This window comes from Echinococcus granulosus (assembly GCF_000524195.1).
Source record: "Echinococcus granulosus chromosome Unknown EG_S00002, whole genome shotgun sequence".
In the NCBI taxonomy this organism is placed as follows: Eukaryota; Metazoa; Platyhelminthes; class Cestoda; order Cyclophyllidea; family Taeniidae; genus Echinococcus; species Echinococcus granulosus.
In genome coordinates, this window is record NW_020170382.1 from 344,747 (window position 1) to 359,624 (window position 14,878).

The 14,878-nt window shown below is 40.7% G+C and overlaps 1 protein-coding gene across 1 annotated transcript; it reads left to right on the forward strand. All coding sequences in view use genetic code 11, as the record gives it.

Moving 5' to 3' along the window:
* Positions 1-2,316: 2,316 nt before the first annotated feature.
* Positions 2,317-11,482, forward strand: EGR_00434 (Muscarinic acetylcholine receptor M5; the record flags this gene model as incomplete). The annotated part of the gene is given in 6 exon segments (XM_024489683.1): positions 2,317-2,385; positions 2,400-2,441; positions 2,903-3,286; positions 5,528-5,952; positions 8,751-9,084; positions 10,841-11,482. The coding sequence occupies 6 exon segments, from the start codon at positions 2,317-2,319 to the stop codon at positions 11,480-11,482; spliced, it is 1,896 nt and encodes a 631-aa protein (XP_024355680.1).
* Between the last annotated feature and the right edge of the window lie 3,396 nt (positions 11,483-14,878).

Genomic DNA, 14,878 nt, shown 5'->3' on the forward strand with positions numbered 1-14,878 from the left:
TCAATTACATCGTGTGGGTGGGTATATGGGTGTGAGATGAACCGCGATAGAAGTTTATTTGACCTTTGCATTCACCTAGGAGGCAGACAGCATAGTGTAATGTGATGAGACTGAAGTGACGCATGCCTTAGAAATACAGAATGAAGTAGGTAGTGAGCGGATCATCTGGAACTGACTGATAATTAATTTGCTTCATTAATGAACTTTATATTCCTTATCACAAGTCAGTTCATCAGTACCCAAACGATCCACTAGCTCAGTGACACCATAAGAGGTGAGGTGAGGTGAGGTGAGGTGAGGTGAGGACGTGAGAGACACGATGGTCACCTTTGAGTCTTATTGTCCGCTATCTGTTGATGAATGGTACATTAATGCAATCCATTCGTCCAGTGACTACCACCACCGCCATCCCCACCACTTTCCCCTCCTAGTTGATTCAAACGGAAACCAGCTGTCTCATCATCACCCACGACGTTAAAGTACAAGGAAAAATTTGTTGTTCACAAATTAGCCTCGAATGAGCGTGGTGCTAGCGATTGATAAGGATAGAGTGTCTTCCAGAAATCAATGCATCAACATCTAAAAAATTATCATCAAAATCAAGTTTACAAAGTCCTTTCCAAGGGTTGAATCTTGCTACCAAGCAGCATGCCTCCCCCAAGTGCTAAACAACAAGGTTGACGAGTGTCTACCCTCGGCCTTCCCCTCTGCCTATGCATCCTTGGAACTGCATTGACCGCAGGAGACCTAACTGACATTTAATGGTGTAATGTCCAAGAATGAGAAGAAAGTATCCGAGACAGCGATAAAGAGGATCTATGCTTCGTGACTCAAATAAACAACGGGATTGTACAAGGCTGTCCTAATTCAACGTGAATAGGTTTCCGGGATTTCTATGTCCTGATTTGTCGAGGAGCCCATAAAAAGAAGACTTACTTTCCCAACCATTCATTACGGGACGGTACTAAATGATTCATCATGAAAATTATTTTGTCCCCTTTAAAGAAATATTACACAGAAGTCGAAATCGCTGAGAAGTCTTCATTTTCCTTTCATCTGTTTGGGCGATGAAGATAGGTAATTTAACTGGGTAGTGTTAATGGGAATAAAAATTGAAATTTATTTAAAGTCTCGTTAACTATCCTTTCGGTTTGAAAGGTTTTTAGTAAGGAAATTAAGGAACAGTAAAACTGTATCGCCTTCTCGTCATCATCTTCCCTAATGACCACATCACTGAATATGTACTCTTCGGGTTTGGCTATTTCTCCAGGGAACTACAATCTGGGGTGTAATTTAGCGATAACTAGGGGAATTAATGCCCCTCCTTTATGTTTTTCCCTCTTTGTACTGCAAAGTGACTTTGCTTGCTGAATTCCTCTTCTACAGAAATCCAGGCTGACAGATTAAAGCTTGGAGGGACTTTTCCTCCGGACTCAGCAAACTTCCTATTACAACAAGAATCAGCGAGTAATAAGAGGCTTTGTCATAATTTCCCCTAACGTTTTGAAGGGACTAGAAGCAACATGGAGTTAGACTGCTTGCATGCTCAAGCGAGACGAAAAGGTAGACCCATACCTAAACAATGCCTAAATAAAATTTTTCGGTTCAGTGGCTGGTTGACCAAAACAATGTTGTTTTCTTTGATTATGTATAGATCTTGGAAGGTTTGAAAGCAATTTTTTCCAAATAAGCGAGGTTGTTGCATAATTCACTTTAGCTGGGAAATGGCGGTTATCCTCCTCTGCCCTTTGTACTGTTAATCACGCTGTTTTAAGCCTGCAACTCCTCTTAATTTTACTGCAAAATAAATTTTGCTTACAATGCCAAAGCCACACACCGATGAAAAGGCGAGATTTTTCTCACCAGCACATAAAAATTTATCGTCTATTTTGGTCGATATGTACAAAAATCGGGGTAATAATAAACTTGGGGTGTGGGTTCAGTGATTACGGATGAATTTCACATTCGGTTATCTAAATGTCAACAATCGTTTTTTTCACGAAAATATATCAAAATTAGGACGTTGGTGTTGAGCTTAGTTGTGAATTCCTAGATGGTGCGGTGCTGCAATTGATACCATCCGACTTGGACTTCCTTAGACCTCCTAAGCACGTAGTTTACACCTCTGACTGGTAGTGACATAAATTTAAATTAAGGGGCACAATTCCATCATCCAAATTCATATGGTGGGTCGTGTGTGTGTGTGCCCACATCCCATTTTTGCCCCAAATTTGTGGTTGGCACGCGTCTTCCCCAAAACTGATTGGCCGATTCCCGCTGAGCCAATAGGAGCATCCTGTTAGGTAGAAATAAATGATGCTACAATCAACGAGCAACAATTTCAAATCTGATCTTTTGATTAGGTACCGACAGTTTCGGATCTTGGTAATGTCTGAAAGCCTAACAACACCTTGAAGTTTTGCTGCCTTTTTACGGATCTCGTGAGTAGCTTTACCACTTGGTCGTCCAACTTACTCGTCTTTTGATCATTCACCCTTGTCAAAATACTTTAACTAATCCCATTGTTCTATGAATGAAAGTCAGTTATATTCATCTAATTTTAAGATCTTTAAAGTCAAAGACTTGATCCTTGGTGTCATTCTTTAATTTGATATAATAATTAAAGGAAGTGATTCCTTTGAATAGACGAATCACCCCTTTGCAGAGTAGAAATTACCTCCACCCCAAAGTTTCCGAATGATCTCAAATGGGTAATCAATTTGTGCATTTGAGATCTGTGCATAATAGTTTTATAGGAAGCATTGAAGCAAAAAATTTCATCTGCTTATCTCGACTATAAATGCCGGTGTGAACATTAATCTCAATTTTGTGTTCAAAGTCAGCAAAAAGATAAGTTTTTTCGTATAATTCTCAGTTTCCATTTGAAAATTTTGCATTGTAGATGGACGACTACAGTACTTACAAGCTTCCAGTAAAGGTGGTGCTGGGCATATTGTCGAGCCTGGTGTCGCTATGTTGCATTCTTGGAAATTTGCTGGTGCTAGTCGCCTTCTGTGTGGATCGGGGAGTGCGCGCCTCTAATAACTACTTCATCATCTCCCTTGCCGTCACCGACCTGACCATTGGATTGATTTCTCTCAACCTCCTTATCCTCTATCTCCTTCTGGGCTACTGGCCATTGGGGAATTTCATATGTGACTGCTGGCTTGCCATCGACTTCACTGCTTGTCTTGTGTCTCAGGTGACGGTCTTCTTGATCACACTGGACCGTTTTATGTCCGTCAAGTTCCCGGTCAAATATCGCAACTGGAGGTCAGAAAACAAGGTAGCTAGTAAAACGAATGCCTCAGTGTCATATTTTTAACTGAGCAGGAGGTAGCTACTCTCTGCTAAATTTATTTAAAATGTTTGTGTTGACATTTGATTCTAAATTGGCTTGCATTTACAACAACAGTCGCCCACACCCAAACGTGCACACACCCACACTGCCGGTTCCCTCCTACCTTGGTAAACAGCAGTATTTCCAAGAGCCGTGATTTCCTTTGGGGAGTAATACCCTCATAGGGCCCACAGAAACATTTTGGACCGCTCTCTTGTGACGGTGATAGGGACTATTGATGTGGCAAGCTTTATGGAGACACTTAGTCTCCCAGTTTGGGATATGTAAGGTGACTTTTAACTTTGCTAACACTATTTCTTTTGTAATCACACCTAGCCGTACTTCCCTACTCTATGCATTCAGCAAACCGAAATCCAAGTTGACGTTTTAGTGTCTATGTGGATACCTGGACAGGCACCGACCCACTCCCTCAACAGGCTGGTTGAGTGGTACAGTGCCAGTTGAAAGCGTATATTTTACAATTTAAAAAAGAATCAGGAACCCATTCTTTTTCGCCCTTTTTCAAAGCCCTTGTTGGTAATCATTTTATTAAAATATTTTCGCCGAAATATTTTGACACTATTTCTGGACCATCAGCACCGGCCTAAGCCCACTGGTTATATGATGTGTTCACTGACATTAATGGGAAATAAATAAATGGTTGAAAAAGAGCCAAATTGTTCAAAACTTGCGAGCATTTTGTGTTCCGCTTTTGCCAAACTGGATTTTCCCTCAAATCATATAAACATTGACATTCCTGTTATTATGCCATATTTTCGCCTGGAACTTAAAAAGAACATCAAAGGAGAGCAAATTACACTTCCTAATCTTTAAATTCTCCTTACACCTTCGTTTTTAATACTTAAATCTAAAGTTTAAATACTTGGGCAATAACCTTGCTCGTTTACCTCATATCAACCATGTAACAGAGTGTAGAGTCTTTCTCTTGTCTGTCTACTGGTCTCTGTTGATGAAAATATTGAGTATGTTGCATTCAAAAGTGCAGCCTACTCTTCCACCTCTAGGCATTGGGGTTGGGTGAATCACCCTTGCGCGTCTAGAAATGCTGTTTTTCAAACCCAGCAGACACCGTAAACTTGATTAAAAGCGATGTATTTGTAGACTTACTTATGACTGGCAATTTGGCACACTGACATTTTTGTTCAAGACTCATCATCACGATTTCTTCACTGAACATTGGCCGGTCTTAGATAGAGGGTTGTGGCATTTTTATTCCTGAAGATGAAAGAAGACGTAATATCAGGACGAACTGTGTATTACCGACGTACCGAGGGATGGATAAGGGGCTACTGAAGTGGACCGGAGACAATGCCGCCCCCAGCGGAATTACAAACATGGAGCCTTATGCCCATGAAGCCGAAACGAAGGGTTAAACAAACAATTGGAGTATTACAAAGCTAGTCGTAGGTAATTTATGCTTGTGATGTGTGCTTCACCCTCGGCTGTGTTCTTGTGGTGGACCTTGCCCTTCCTACTTCTCTCCATTAGCCTATTCAGGTCGCAATCAGTCGTTTAAGTCCGAAAATTACGTAAAAATAATTAATAGTTCTTAAATTTCATATTTTTTCCAAACAATTTTTTGCTGAAAAGATAAAAGGGGGATTCGCAGGCTCTCGGAAATGATTTACTGATCCCAAAAAAAGAGGCAATGATTTGAATATCACTCGTTTTTAGCCGAAAGTTTTGAAAATGTACGATTTGATCTAAAATTGACTTGTTTATTTATTTTCTATTATTCAGTATATTACCAACGTGTGTCTGTGAAAGAAACAGAGGTAAGACAGTTGACCTTAGGGCACTGAGACAAATTTCTGTAGCTCCTCCTTAAAATGGGGTGATTATTTATATGGATGTAAATAGTGAGAATCCCTAACATTAAGAGGATTTTGAAAGGCCAAGAAGACCTACAGGACTTGCATTCAGAGGCAACACTGCCGCTATTATCGAAATAGATTGACGAGCGAAATACCAGTCCATGTGAAAGAACTTTTATCCCTTCACAATGGTTCGCTCAACCAGGATGGCTTATCTAGGATTCGGCATTTACACTGCAAGTTAAAACACTAACACTGAAAGGCTGAATTTGTCACCCACTTGTGCATTCCTGCGCCAACTTCAAAACAGCAGTGGCAAAATTAATTTACCCTTTTTACTCTCCTTTATTAGCTCAGGGTGATGTTGGCTCTGAGTTGGGTGCTGCCAGCCGCCCTGTGGATTCCCATGGTGTTCGCTTGGTACGAGATTACTGGAGAGGTGCGACCACCCTCCGATCAATGCAATGTTCCCTTCACCCATTACACGGCCTTTAATACCATCCTTACCATCTCCTACTTTTGGATTCCCCTCTGTTTTATGATCTCCCTCTATGTGGGGATATACAGGACTGCCGTAAAGCTACATCATAACGTGCATGAAACCCATCGTGGATTAGCTGATCTCGTCCTAATGGCAGGAACAACTATGTCGAAGATCGGACTCTCGGTTAGGGTGTCCGAACCGCAGAGCCGTGCTAAACCGAGAGCTCCGCCTGAGAAGGACGCCGAGCAGCCAAATCATTTGGCTTCACAAAAATTGGACGCAAAGGATGCTGAGTAGGTTTGTCTTTAGATTTCCATGCTTTTTGTTTATTAATGGGTTGACTAGAGGATCCAGATAGCCAGTAGTTTGAACGACCACTTTGCACGAAAGTCAAACCTAACATCTTTAGGCATCGAAGTAAAAGTCAGATAATGTCAGAGCGCTAAAATTGCAGCCTCTCGCCTTCCATGACATATGCTCCCGTGAATCACGGAACCCTAAGTATCCAGCTCTCAGTAAACGATACCCAAATCCGATTTGTCAGGTGCCCTAATTTATTATATCGAACTAAAGAGAGATATCATGTCTGCAACTTTGCCCTCTTATCGCTAAGGAATACATGTGTGTTCCAGATAGTTCAAGATGTCAGTATTTGTTAAGATCGAGATGAGTCATGGACCTACGTTGTGTTTATGCAGCGCCAAATTGCGCACTAAACAGAACGCGATCTCCCATACATTTATTTTGAAGAAAAATAAGATAAAATGAATGCAGAATCCCTGGAGAGGAGGAAAAGAAAGTCTTTATCTAGGGTCTAACCTGTAGCAGTCACTGTAGTCACCGTTAATGAGGTCCGCTTAGTGCGGGAACAACTGCTCCTCAAGAAAATGTCTATTTATTCATGGGATCTTGCCTCGTACAGTTTAAATGGAAGCTGATGTAGACTTCGCAGCTAAGGCTATTTGTCTTACGTCCAACTAGTTCAACTATTCCAGGTAACAAAGCACAATGGATTTGTGTTAGGTCGGTAATGAGTGCAGGAGAACCCACTTAAGTTGTTCGGAAATGCGTAATTAGACAGGCCAGTTAAAGCAAGTCTGAAAAATGAAAAACAATTGCAAATGTTATTAACCCAACTGACAAGGGGAAGTTTGATGCCTCAGCTTCACGTCTGGTTTGAAAGGAAGGAAATTTGATTAATTGAATCACGAAGTTGCGTGATCATGGACTATTTTTATGTCCCTAGGAAACCACGATATGCTGCTGGCTTTGATATAGCCAGTGCAGTTTTGGGAAAGGGTACTAACTTACGCTTCTTCAAAAAGAAGATGAAGGAAAATCAGCAACAGGTTTTTTTTGACTTGAATGGTTTTATAGTACTGTGCATATGTAGCATACTTTAAAGGGCGGGTGGAAAGACTTACTTAACCTTCTCCTCATGGAACACGAGGCGCACATCAGAATATGTACAAACATGAATCGCACGTGACTTTACTGTAAATACAGTTGTAAAGGGGAAGTGAGACGTAATAGCGTTGACTGCCAGTACTGCAGATTATGTCACCCAGCAAAGTTTGTTTAAAATGTAGCACAGATATTTGGGTTTCGCTTACTAGAAATCACAATACTATCAACTATTTAGATGAAAAAAATCAGTACTGAGTTAAGTTAGTACCAATGTAGAGCCCTGACACTTCCTGAAGGGGAAAGATGACATAATGAGGGGCTGTAGGGTAGGGGGCTATTGCCATGGTCTATAGGCCATACCGCTAAGCGGGAGTGCAATGGCGGAGTTTTTAGTGCTGGCGAGACCAAAATGAAGAGTTAAACAAACAACTAGAGCATTACACAACTCTTCACTCCTTTTGAGAGTCATCTTCGGCGCTCTCCTTGGCTATCCTACTACCCTGGTCATCACAATGCAATCGGTGCTGTAAGGAAAAGGACTTAAAAAACAAGCAGTGTTAGCATCGAATTGGCCTGTAACTGAGAGGATATTTGACCGCAGTGCCACTGATCACTCTTAGCAGTTCCACTGGATCTAGAGTTCCATCCTGTTTGTGGACCTTATTGGGGGAAGGGGGAATGTAGATGCTATCTCGCATGCCCATCGTTAGTCGTAAGAACAATATCCTAAAAGCAGAGTCATTTAATGCAAAACGGGCCTCGAAATAGTTTTGTGAGAATATCCTTTCCGGTCTGATTCTCCTTGACTATTTGTTCTCTCCTCAGTGCTGCACTGCGGGTTCACTTTATTTACGTCTTCGTACATCTACCGTAGAGAACTCTATAACAAAGCCTTCGATATCGTTTACAACTTGTTTCGCTTCACTTGTTTGATGTATTCCTGCAGGAATCGGGAGTAAGGTACTTCTTAAAGCTGGACGTCATTTCTAACTTTTCTATTAGGGGTTGTCACAGATTCTTCCTCCCTCCGTCACGTTAAAGTTTAGCATACAGGAATAAGAATCAGTGTAATTATCCTTTGGGGTCGAGTTCGCTTTCCACCGCTACCAATGTAGTGCTTCAGGACTTCCCTGAAGACGAGAGAAGATATAATGCTAGGGCAGAGGATATACTGCCGACGTACAGAAGGGATGAGGGGGGATTACTGGCTTAACTAAGAGGCCATACTACTCAGCAGAAATTCATTTGCGGTGTTTCAATTGCCTGCCAAGCCTAAACGAAGAGCTATACAAATAACTAAAGCATTACACTAAAAAAGCTTATTTACCTTCTCCACCTCCACCTTCTGTGCATCAACGTATCTGGACTACTGGTCCCTACTCCTTGATTGGCCGACTGAATTGGTTTTCAACAAGCTTTTTATACCACTACCCAACAATGTAGTGAGAATTTCTAAAAATAAGTATCCCCCAAGCTAATGAAAATTTATTGAATAGGAAACAAAAGCTTTTTGGCTTCTGAGTTTGACAGACAAGTGTAATGTGCCCATGGCTTTCCCACATTGTATTGGCAACCTTCACAACTTTTTAAATCCTTTTTTGTCGAGATAATAAAATCCAATTTATATTTTCGTAAAGTGGAGAAATGCACGATTATGATTGTTTCAACTTGCTTGATTTTGTAGCCTGTCTCACAAGAATGACAGTGGCTTAAATAAACAGGTGAACATGAATAGCTCCTTACCTCAGCTGCAGACTGAACATCAGACAGAATTCATTGACTCCGGTCTGGGCGAATCTAACAACATGCGTACCACCTCGGATTTGGGTTTGGGATGTAAGCAGAGGTCCAGTTCGTTAAGCCTTGAAATGCCCGAATTCTGCGATCACTACCGCTGCATACTGTCCCCCAACGCGCCTCCCAGCAGAGGCTCTTCCGTCCTCTCGGAGTCCATTGATCCCTGGACACGGCAAAATGGATCGAAGTCCCCTTCTAAATTTGAGGGCCACTGCAAAGAGGTGGGTCTTTTGTATTATACTGCCCTCTTCTCTCCTAGGTCATCGTTGGCGTCTCCAGTTAAAATGACCGACCACTGTGTCAACTGATAGGTGACGTTTTAAGTATGTCTCCAAATGTTGAGATAAGTAGGAATAATGTCTCTCATGCCCAACCTTCTGTCGGTGGTGATAGCTCTCACTTTGATGACTGCCGTAAACTGCAAATCAGGCAATTAGTCTATGTATACTGTTCCATTATTGCCTGTGTAACTCTAGGAGTTTCGTACTAAAACGATCATAGGGTAATTTCCGTCTCCGGTTTGAAATTCAGGTACCAGGCTAAAATACTTAATTAGTCTAAGAATGAACTTCGGCCATTGTAGGAGAGCAATTCTAGGTAGAATGATATTTCGGAAGCAGCGTCCAACATTACCAGAGTTTAAATCTTTCCCCGTTAAAATAGACAAAATTAACTTATACAATGAATTGTCGTTACAAATTTCTCTCAAGAAAAAATGAACTCCATCTAAATCATTGCGTGCCTTCTGTCGGATTTGACAAGAGCAACTGGTAACTCCAAATTGCCAAGTGATACTTTAACATTGAAAAGTTAAACTTGGCTAGCTACAATCCTTTCTATCCAAATTCGACATAAATTGGTTGAAAATTCTACTTTATGCACCATTTTCCCAAGAGGTGAAAAACAATGCAGCCACCTCCGTTTCTGTCTTGGCTTTTTCCCCCCGACTGTCGATTCCGTAGGTGTGTGCATATAGGTTAACAAAGATAATTCATAATATCCCTGCTTTAAAATAAATACGGAACTATCAGCAATGATGCGTCACAAGCTCTTGCCAGTTTTAAGTCTTTGAAGCAGCCCGAAATGAAAACCGAAGTAACTTTTGGGTCACCTGATACACCCTGAATATCATCTATGCCTGAAGACGAAAGAAGACTTATTAACCTAGAGAAATGTATGAGTAGAGCTTTGAGCTACTGGAATGGCCCAGAGAAAATCCCACCAGACAAAGTTGAAAAGGTAGAGCCCCTGATTGGCTTGTTTACCAAAACATGGAGTTAAACAATCACCCAGTGTATTACACTTTTTAGAAGAGAGGCATTAAAAAGGCCATTTCGGTTTACCCAGCCAGCATTCATCCCCTTCTTAAAGAAACGAAACTTTCTGCTGCTCTGTCATGAGGCACCTCGCTTTGGGGACGGATACCGGTCAACATACGTGTTGAAATGTACTGGAAACATCTCCTCTAGACACATTAGCATTGAGCTAACCCTTCAAGTCGTGAATCACAGAGCAAAAAAACAGCACTTCTACAATTTATCACAGAAATTTTGAAAATTTAAAGCCAAAAGGTTAATGAGGGATTCTGGGATGAGCGTGAATAATACGTCACTGGTTGTGAGGCCGAGATTTATTTTGGCAAGACGCATTCCAAGACTCACCAGTTCAAAGGGAAACTCATATGAGGGTGTGGCTAATTATATGGTCTGCATGCAAACAATTATGGCTTTGGGAATATTTTACAACATAAATGCAAAATTATAAGTGGTTTGTAGATGGTATTTTGTACAAAGAAGGGTATCAGGTCTATATTTTCCTCCCGGACACTCAGAGGAGCTCTCAATTCGAAATAAAAGGCATAAGACTACTGCCAATGTCAAATATTTGCCACTCTAATAACAATCCGCTCTGGCTACTCGTTTCTTCGATCCTTTTTTAGCTCAGTTACATATGTAACCACTAATTTACCGTTTTTAGACTCTGAAAAACAATCAGAAGAACATTGACCGCACGGAAAACACCACTGGAAATACGAGCGAAACACGACCGACACTTCAGCCGCACAAGGAGGAGAAAAAAAGTAAGGCGATGGTGCCTTCGTTCCTGCGATTAAGATTGAAAATTGTAAAACCCAAGCGCAAAGAATCCTCCTCCTTTGCAAAAACCGAAAACAGCTCAACAGATTCGGCAAAGCCGCAAGGTAACAATGACAGCAAAAACAACCATGACAGCAATAATAACTCTGCATCTCGAAAAAACGTCACTAATCAAGGCAGCATTCGGGACCGATTTGTTTGGTTCCGAAATCAGAAGAGTGCAGAGAAGGGGAAAGTGGAACGCCGGAAGCGAAAACGAGCACGCAAAGCTCTACGTATGATCAGTTTTATTCTGGGAGCCTTTGTAATCTGCTGGACGCCTTATCACATTATTATAATAATCAAGGGATTCTGTGACATTCCGAGTCAGGGATATTCGTGCATCGATGTGCATTTGTATAACTTTGCCTACTACATGTGCTACATGAATTCGCCCATTAATCCCTTCTGCTACGCGATGGCCAATATTGCATTCAAACGAGCTTTTTTGCGTATTCTGGATGGTGATTTCCGAAAAACATGACAAGACTGTGATGCTGAAATTTGTCTCCCCCTTTCCCAACCCAATTCTCAACTTTTACTTACATTGATGACAATGGTTTGAAAAAAACTATTTTTGACAGCACCTTTTCACAAGCTGACTGGCTTTTGCGTCTCTAATCTTCAGTCAAAACTGGTTATTATAACTAGTGAGAGAAAAACTATTGCCTCTGGCTAAGGCTTTTTGCTTCCGTTGAGATGATTTGATCTTGTCAAGAAACGAGACTATTTTTTCTGCAGATACTTGCTACCACATTGCAATTGCGCGTGTGGAGTTGCACCGTTTCTAATGGAAGCTTGTAAAAATTCATGGTAGATAGTTTTGTAGAGCTAAAGTTTTTAAGGGTTTAAAGTTGCACTCTGTAAAGAGGCAAGAAGTACTTCGTCCTCCCGAAACTGCACTTTTGTTCCATGCCTTATCCACAGAATATGCAGTCCAGTTTTTCACTTGGACGAGGGTACGTTGGAAACAATGGAGTGGAGTGTGAAAGGCGATCACCTGCACTGTGTTACAAAGGCCGAGGAAAACGCAAATTACCTAAGAGGCGAGGCATTCAGTTGAGCGTCTGTAGTGCTCGGGCAAAGTGATTTCTTTGAGGAAAATACATTCTGTAGCATGTTGTTGGACCTCAAGTCACAAATCAGTGGGTCTTCCATAGCCTTTTCAGTAGATGTCTGAACTTTTGACGTAGCAGAAAGGGATTTTCTTTATGCACTTATAAATTAGTAAAAAAACATAAACTGCAAAGTAATAGCTCACAAAGCACTTAATGAACAAGGAGATGGAACAGACGTGGGAAGGCCAATTGCCGTGAGAATATTTTCATACGTCCTTTAGTAGAACCCATTACTACCTTCATACCTCCGCAAATTGAAAGCACATAGAGGGTGAAGAAGATATAGAATTTTAAACATTTTCAAGCTCATGTATAAAGGCCTGCTAAAATATTTGCGATTCGAATAATCAAACTACTAAATCAAAGAGGTTTTCAGGTAGCCAAAACCTTCAAAATTTCACCATTAGAATGCGTTGTGAAGCTGACTCCATCATGTTTTTGTAGGGCAAAGAGTGTTCCCTCAATTCTGCCTTCGTGTAAAGCTATCGAAGAGTTGCCATTCCCAACGAGTTCATTCAAATATCCATTTTGATCCACAGACGTCGCTGAAAATAAATTAACTTAACTTCTGGTCTACTAGAAAATTTCGATGCCTTAAAAAGAATATTCACATAAACTGAAGACAGTGAATATTTTAATTTTGTAATTTTTAGTTAATCATACGCTACTAACAACTGAATTAAATACAATGAACCTTTCTACAAATGTGTAAACTAGTCCTATTGACAGCTGCGCAATACTCTTCCAAATGTTCAAACTTATTTGCTCTGATCCCGGATGTAGTGGCCACGTGACTCTTTTGTACGTATTTACATTCATCCACCAGGTGGAGTTTAAGTAATGCGCGCATTATCAAGAAGTGAGAGGAAAAAACTCAACCGCAACTGCCCAGATATTTCATTGTTCGAATCTGATGTCAGTTATCATCAACTTTTTGTCCGTTCTACCGCTGTCCAAAAAGGATTATGCTCAGAGCATGACCATTCTGTGTCTCTTTTGCTATTTTTAAAGCAGAGAGTTATCACAAAGCGAGGAGAAAAGTGTGCTGCATTATTTGTGATGCCGCGCTCAAATAAGGAGTTGGCAGCATAGGTTGGGAAAACTAATTTACCCTTAACTACGCCTCAAGCTACCAATGTAAGCAAAACGCTTTGATGAAGAGCATTAAACTTTAAGATTAAAGTTTGCTTCTCTTTGGGAAAATGCCGTGCAGACGGTACCTTAAAAACATTACCCCTATGGACATTCTCTTTCACGGACTTTATTTTTAGCAGTTAGTCATGAGTCAATAAAAGTTACAGAAGCGTCGAAGGAAATTTAAACACTATGCCGTCACCCCGTATATTTAACCCTTTAAATGTAATGTAGCTCCACGATCAAAGGGTTAAAATTCAACAATAACACTCCGGTTCAGTCAATCATTTACCATTTCTATCATCTCCGTCAAACAAAATTGTGAAAATGAGAGCTGAATGTGGTAAATTAGCACTGTTCCTCCTACAGAGGTTGAATCTACCTAGTCATATAGCTCTAACCTGCCTGTCCTTCATTTATTCTCTTATTAATCATGGAGACGTCAACTTGAATGGGTAGGTGAAACTGCCTTTGTGAGGATAGTAAAGATTACTACATGTTTTAACAATCAAATAGAGGTGCGCTATCTATCTAAATGGCAAAAATGACCTCAAAAATCTTTGTTCACTTTCCCGATTAGACAAATATATTCATTTTCTTATCCATGGTCCAATATATTCGTCCAGGGTTTAAAATACTAACTATTTAGACCTTACCGCAACACCCAGAGGTGGCGCTAATTCACCGTGTAGCACATAAATTAATCTGAAGAGCTGGATTACTAATTCAGTACGATAAACATTGCAATACATCTTTTCAGTCATTTTAAAAAGATTTTGTCATTTACACGATAGTGGCCGTAGAGACCGATCGTTCTTCATTGTCTGTAGGCGCTAGAACGGAAGACTTAGTAGTGTGATAACTAGATTTAAATGCAACCTCTTCTAGTCATGCTAAGTCTCTACTAATTTTATCTATGCTTAAGAGTTTTCAGCAAATACCAACCTTTTCACCTATTAATCCACCACTGGCATAATTATGAGCGTACATGCCTCGACACAGTGACATTGCTTGATCTGCAACCTTAAGCTCTTACTTGATATAATTATCACACACAAAAAAAATTACGGCTAGCATCCTTTAAACGTTGTTCTATTTTTTCCTCGCAAAAAAAGAGACTTTAAGAGGCAGTGTTGGAAACTGAGCGATAACGCGTTTCCTGAAACAAGCAGAACGGATGGCACATGGTTGATGGTGATGGATCAGTATATGCTGCAACTGTAGGCGATCCGATCCTAAAAGACATCTACCCTGATTAATATTTTTAAATAGTAAACCTTAACGTGACGGAAGAAGAGCATATGGTACGGATGAGGGTATCTGTAACGGTCCCTAACAGAAGGGCTGAAAATGACGTCTGTCTTCGGCAACTACTTCGGTAGCAGTTGAAACGATACTAGTTGCGACCTTAATCCATTTTGAAAAATTAGTTATAGAGCTGTCTACAGTACCCATGCGAAGCTCTTAATTAAGTGAATTCACGATACCCTTTCCGCCTCTCCACTAGGTGGATAGAACCCACATATATCTGGCTGGGCACCACTGAAGTGAGAACAAATTGGCAAAGAGGAATAGACGCGGTTTCTAATCCCTGAAACTATTTATACCCAATCATTTATTAGATGGCT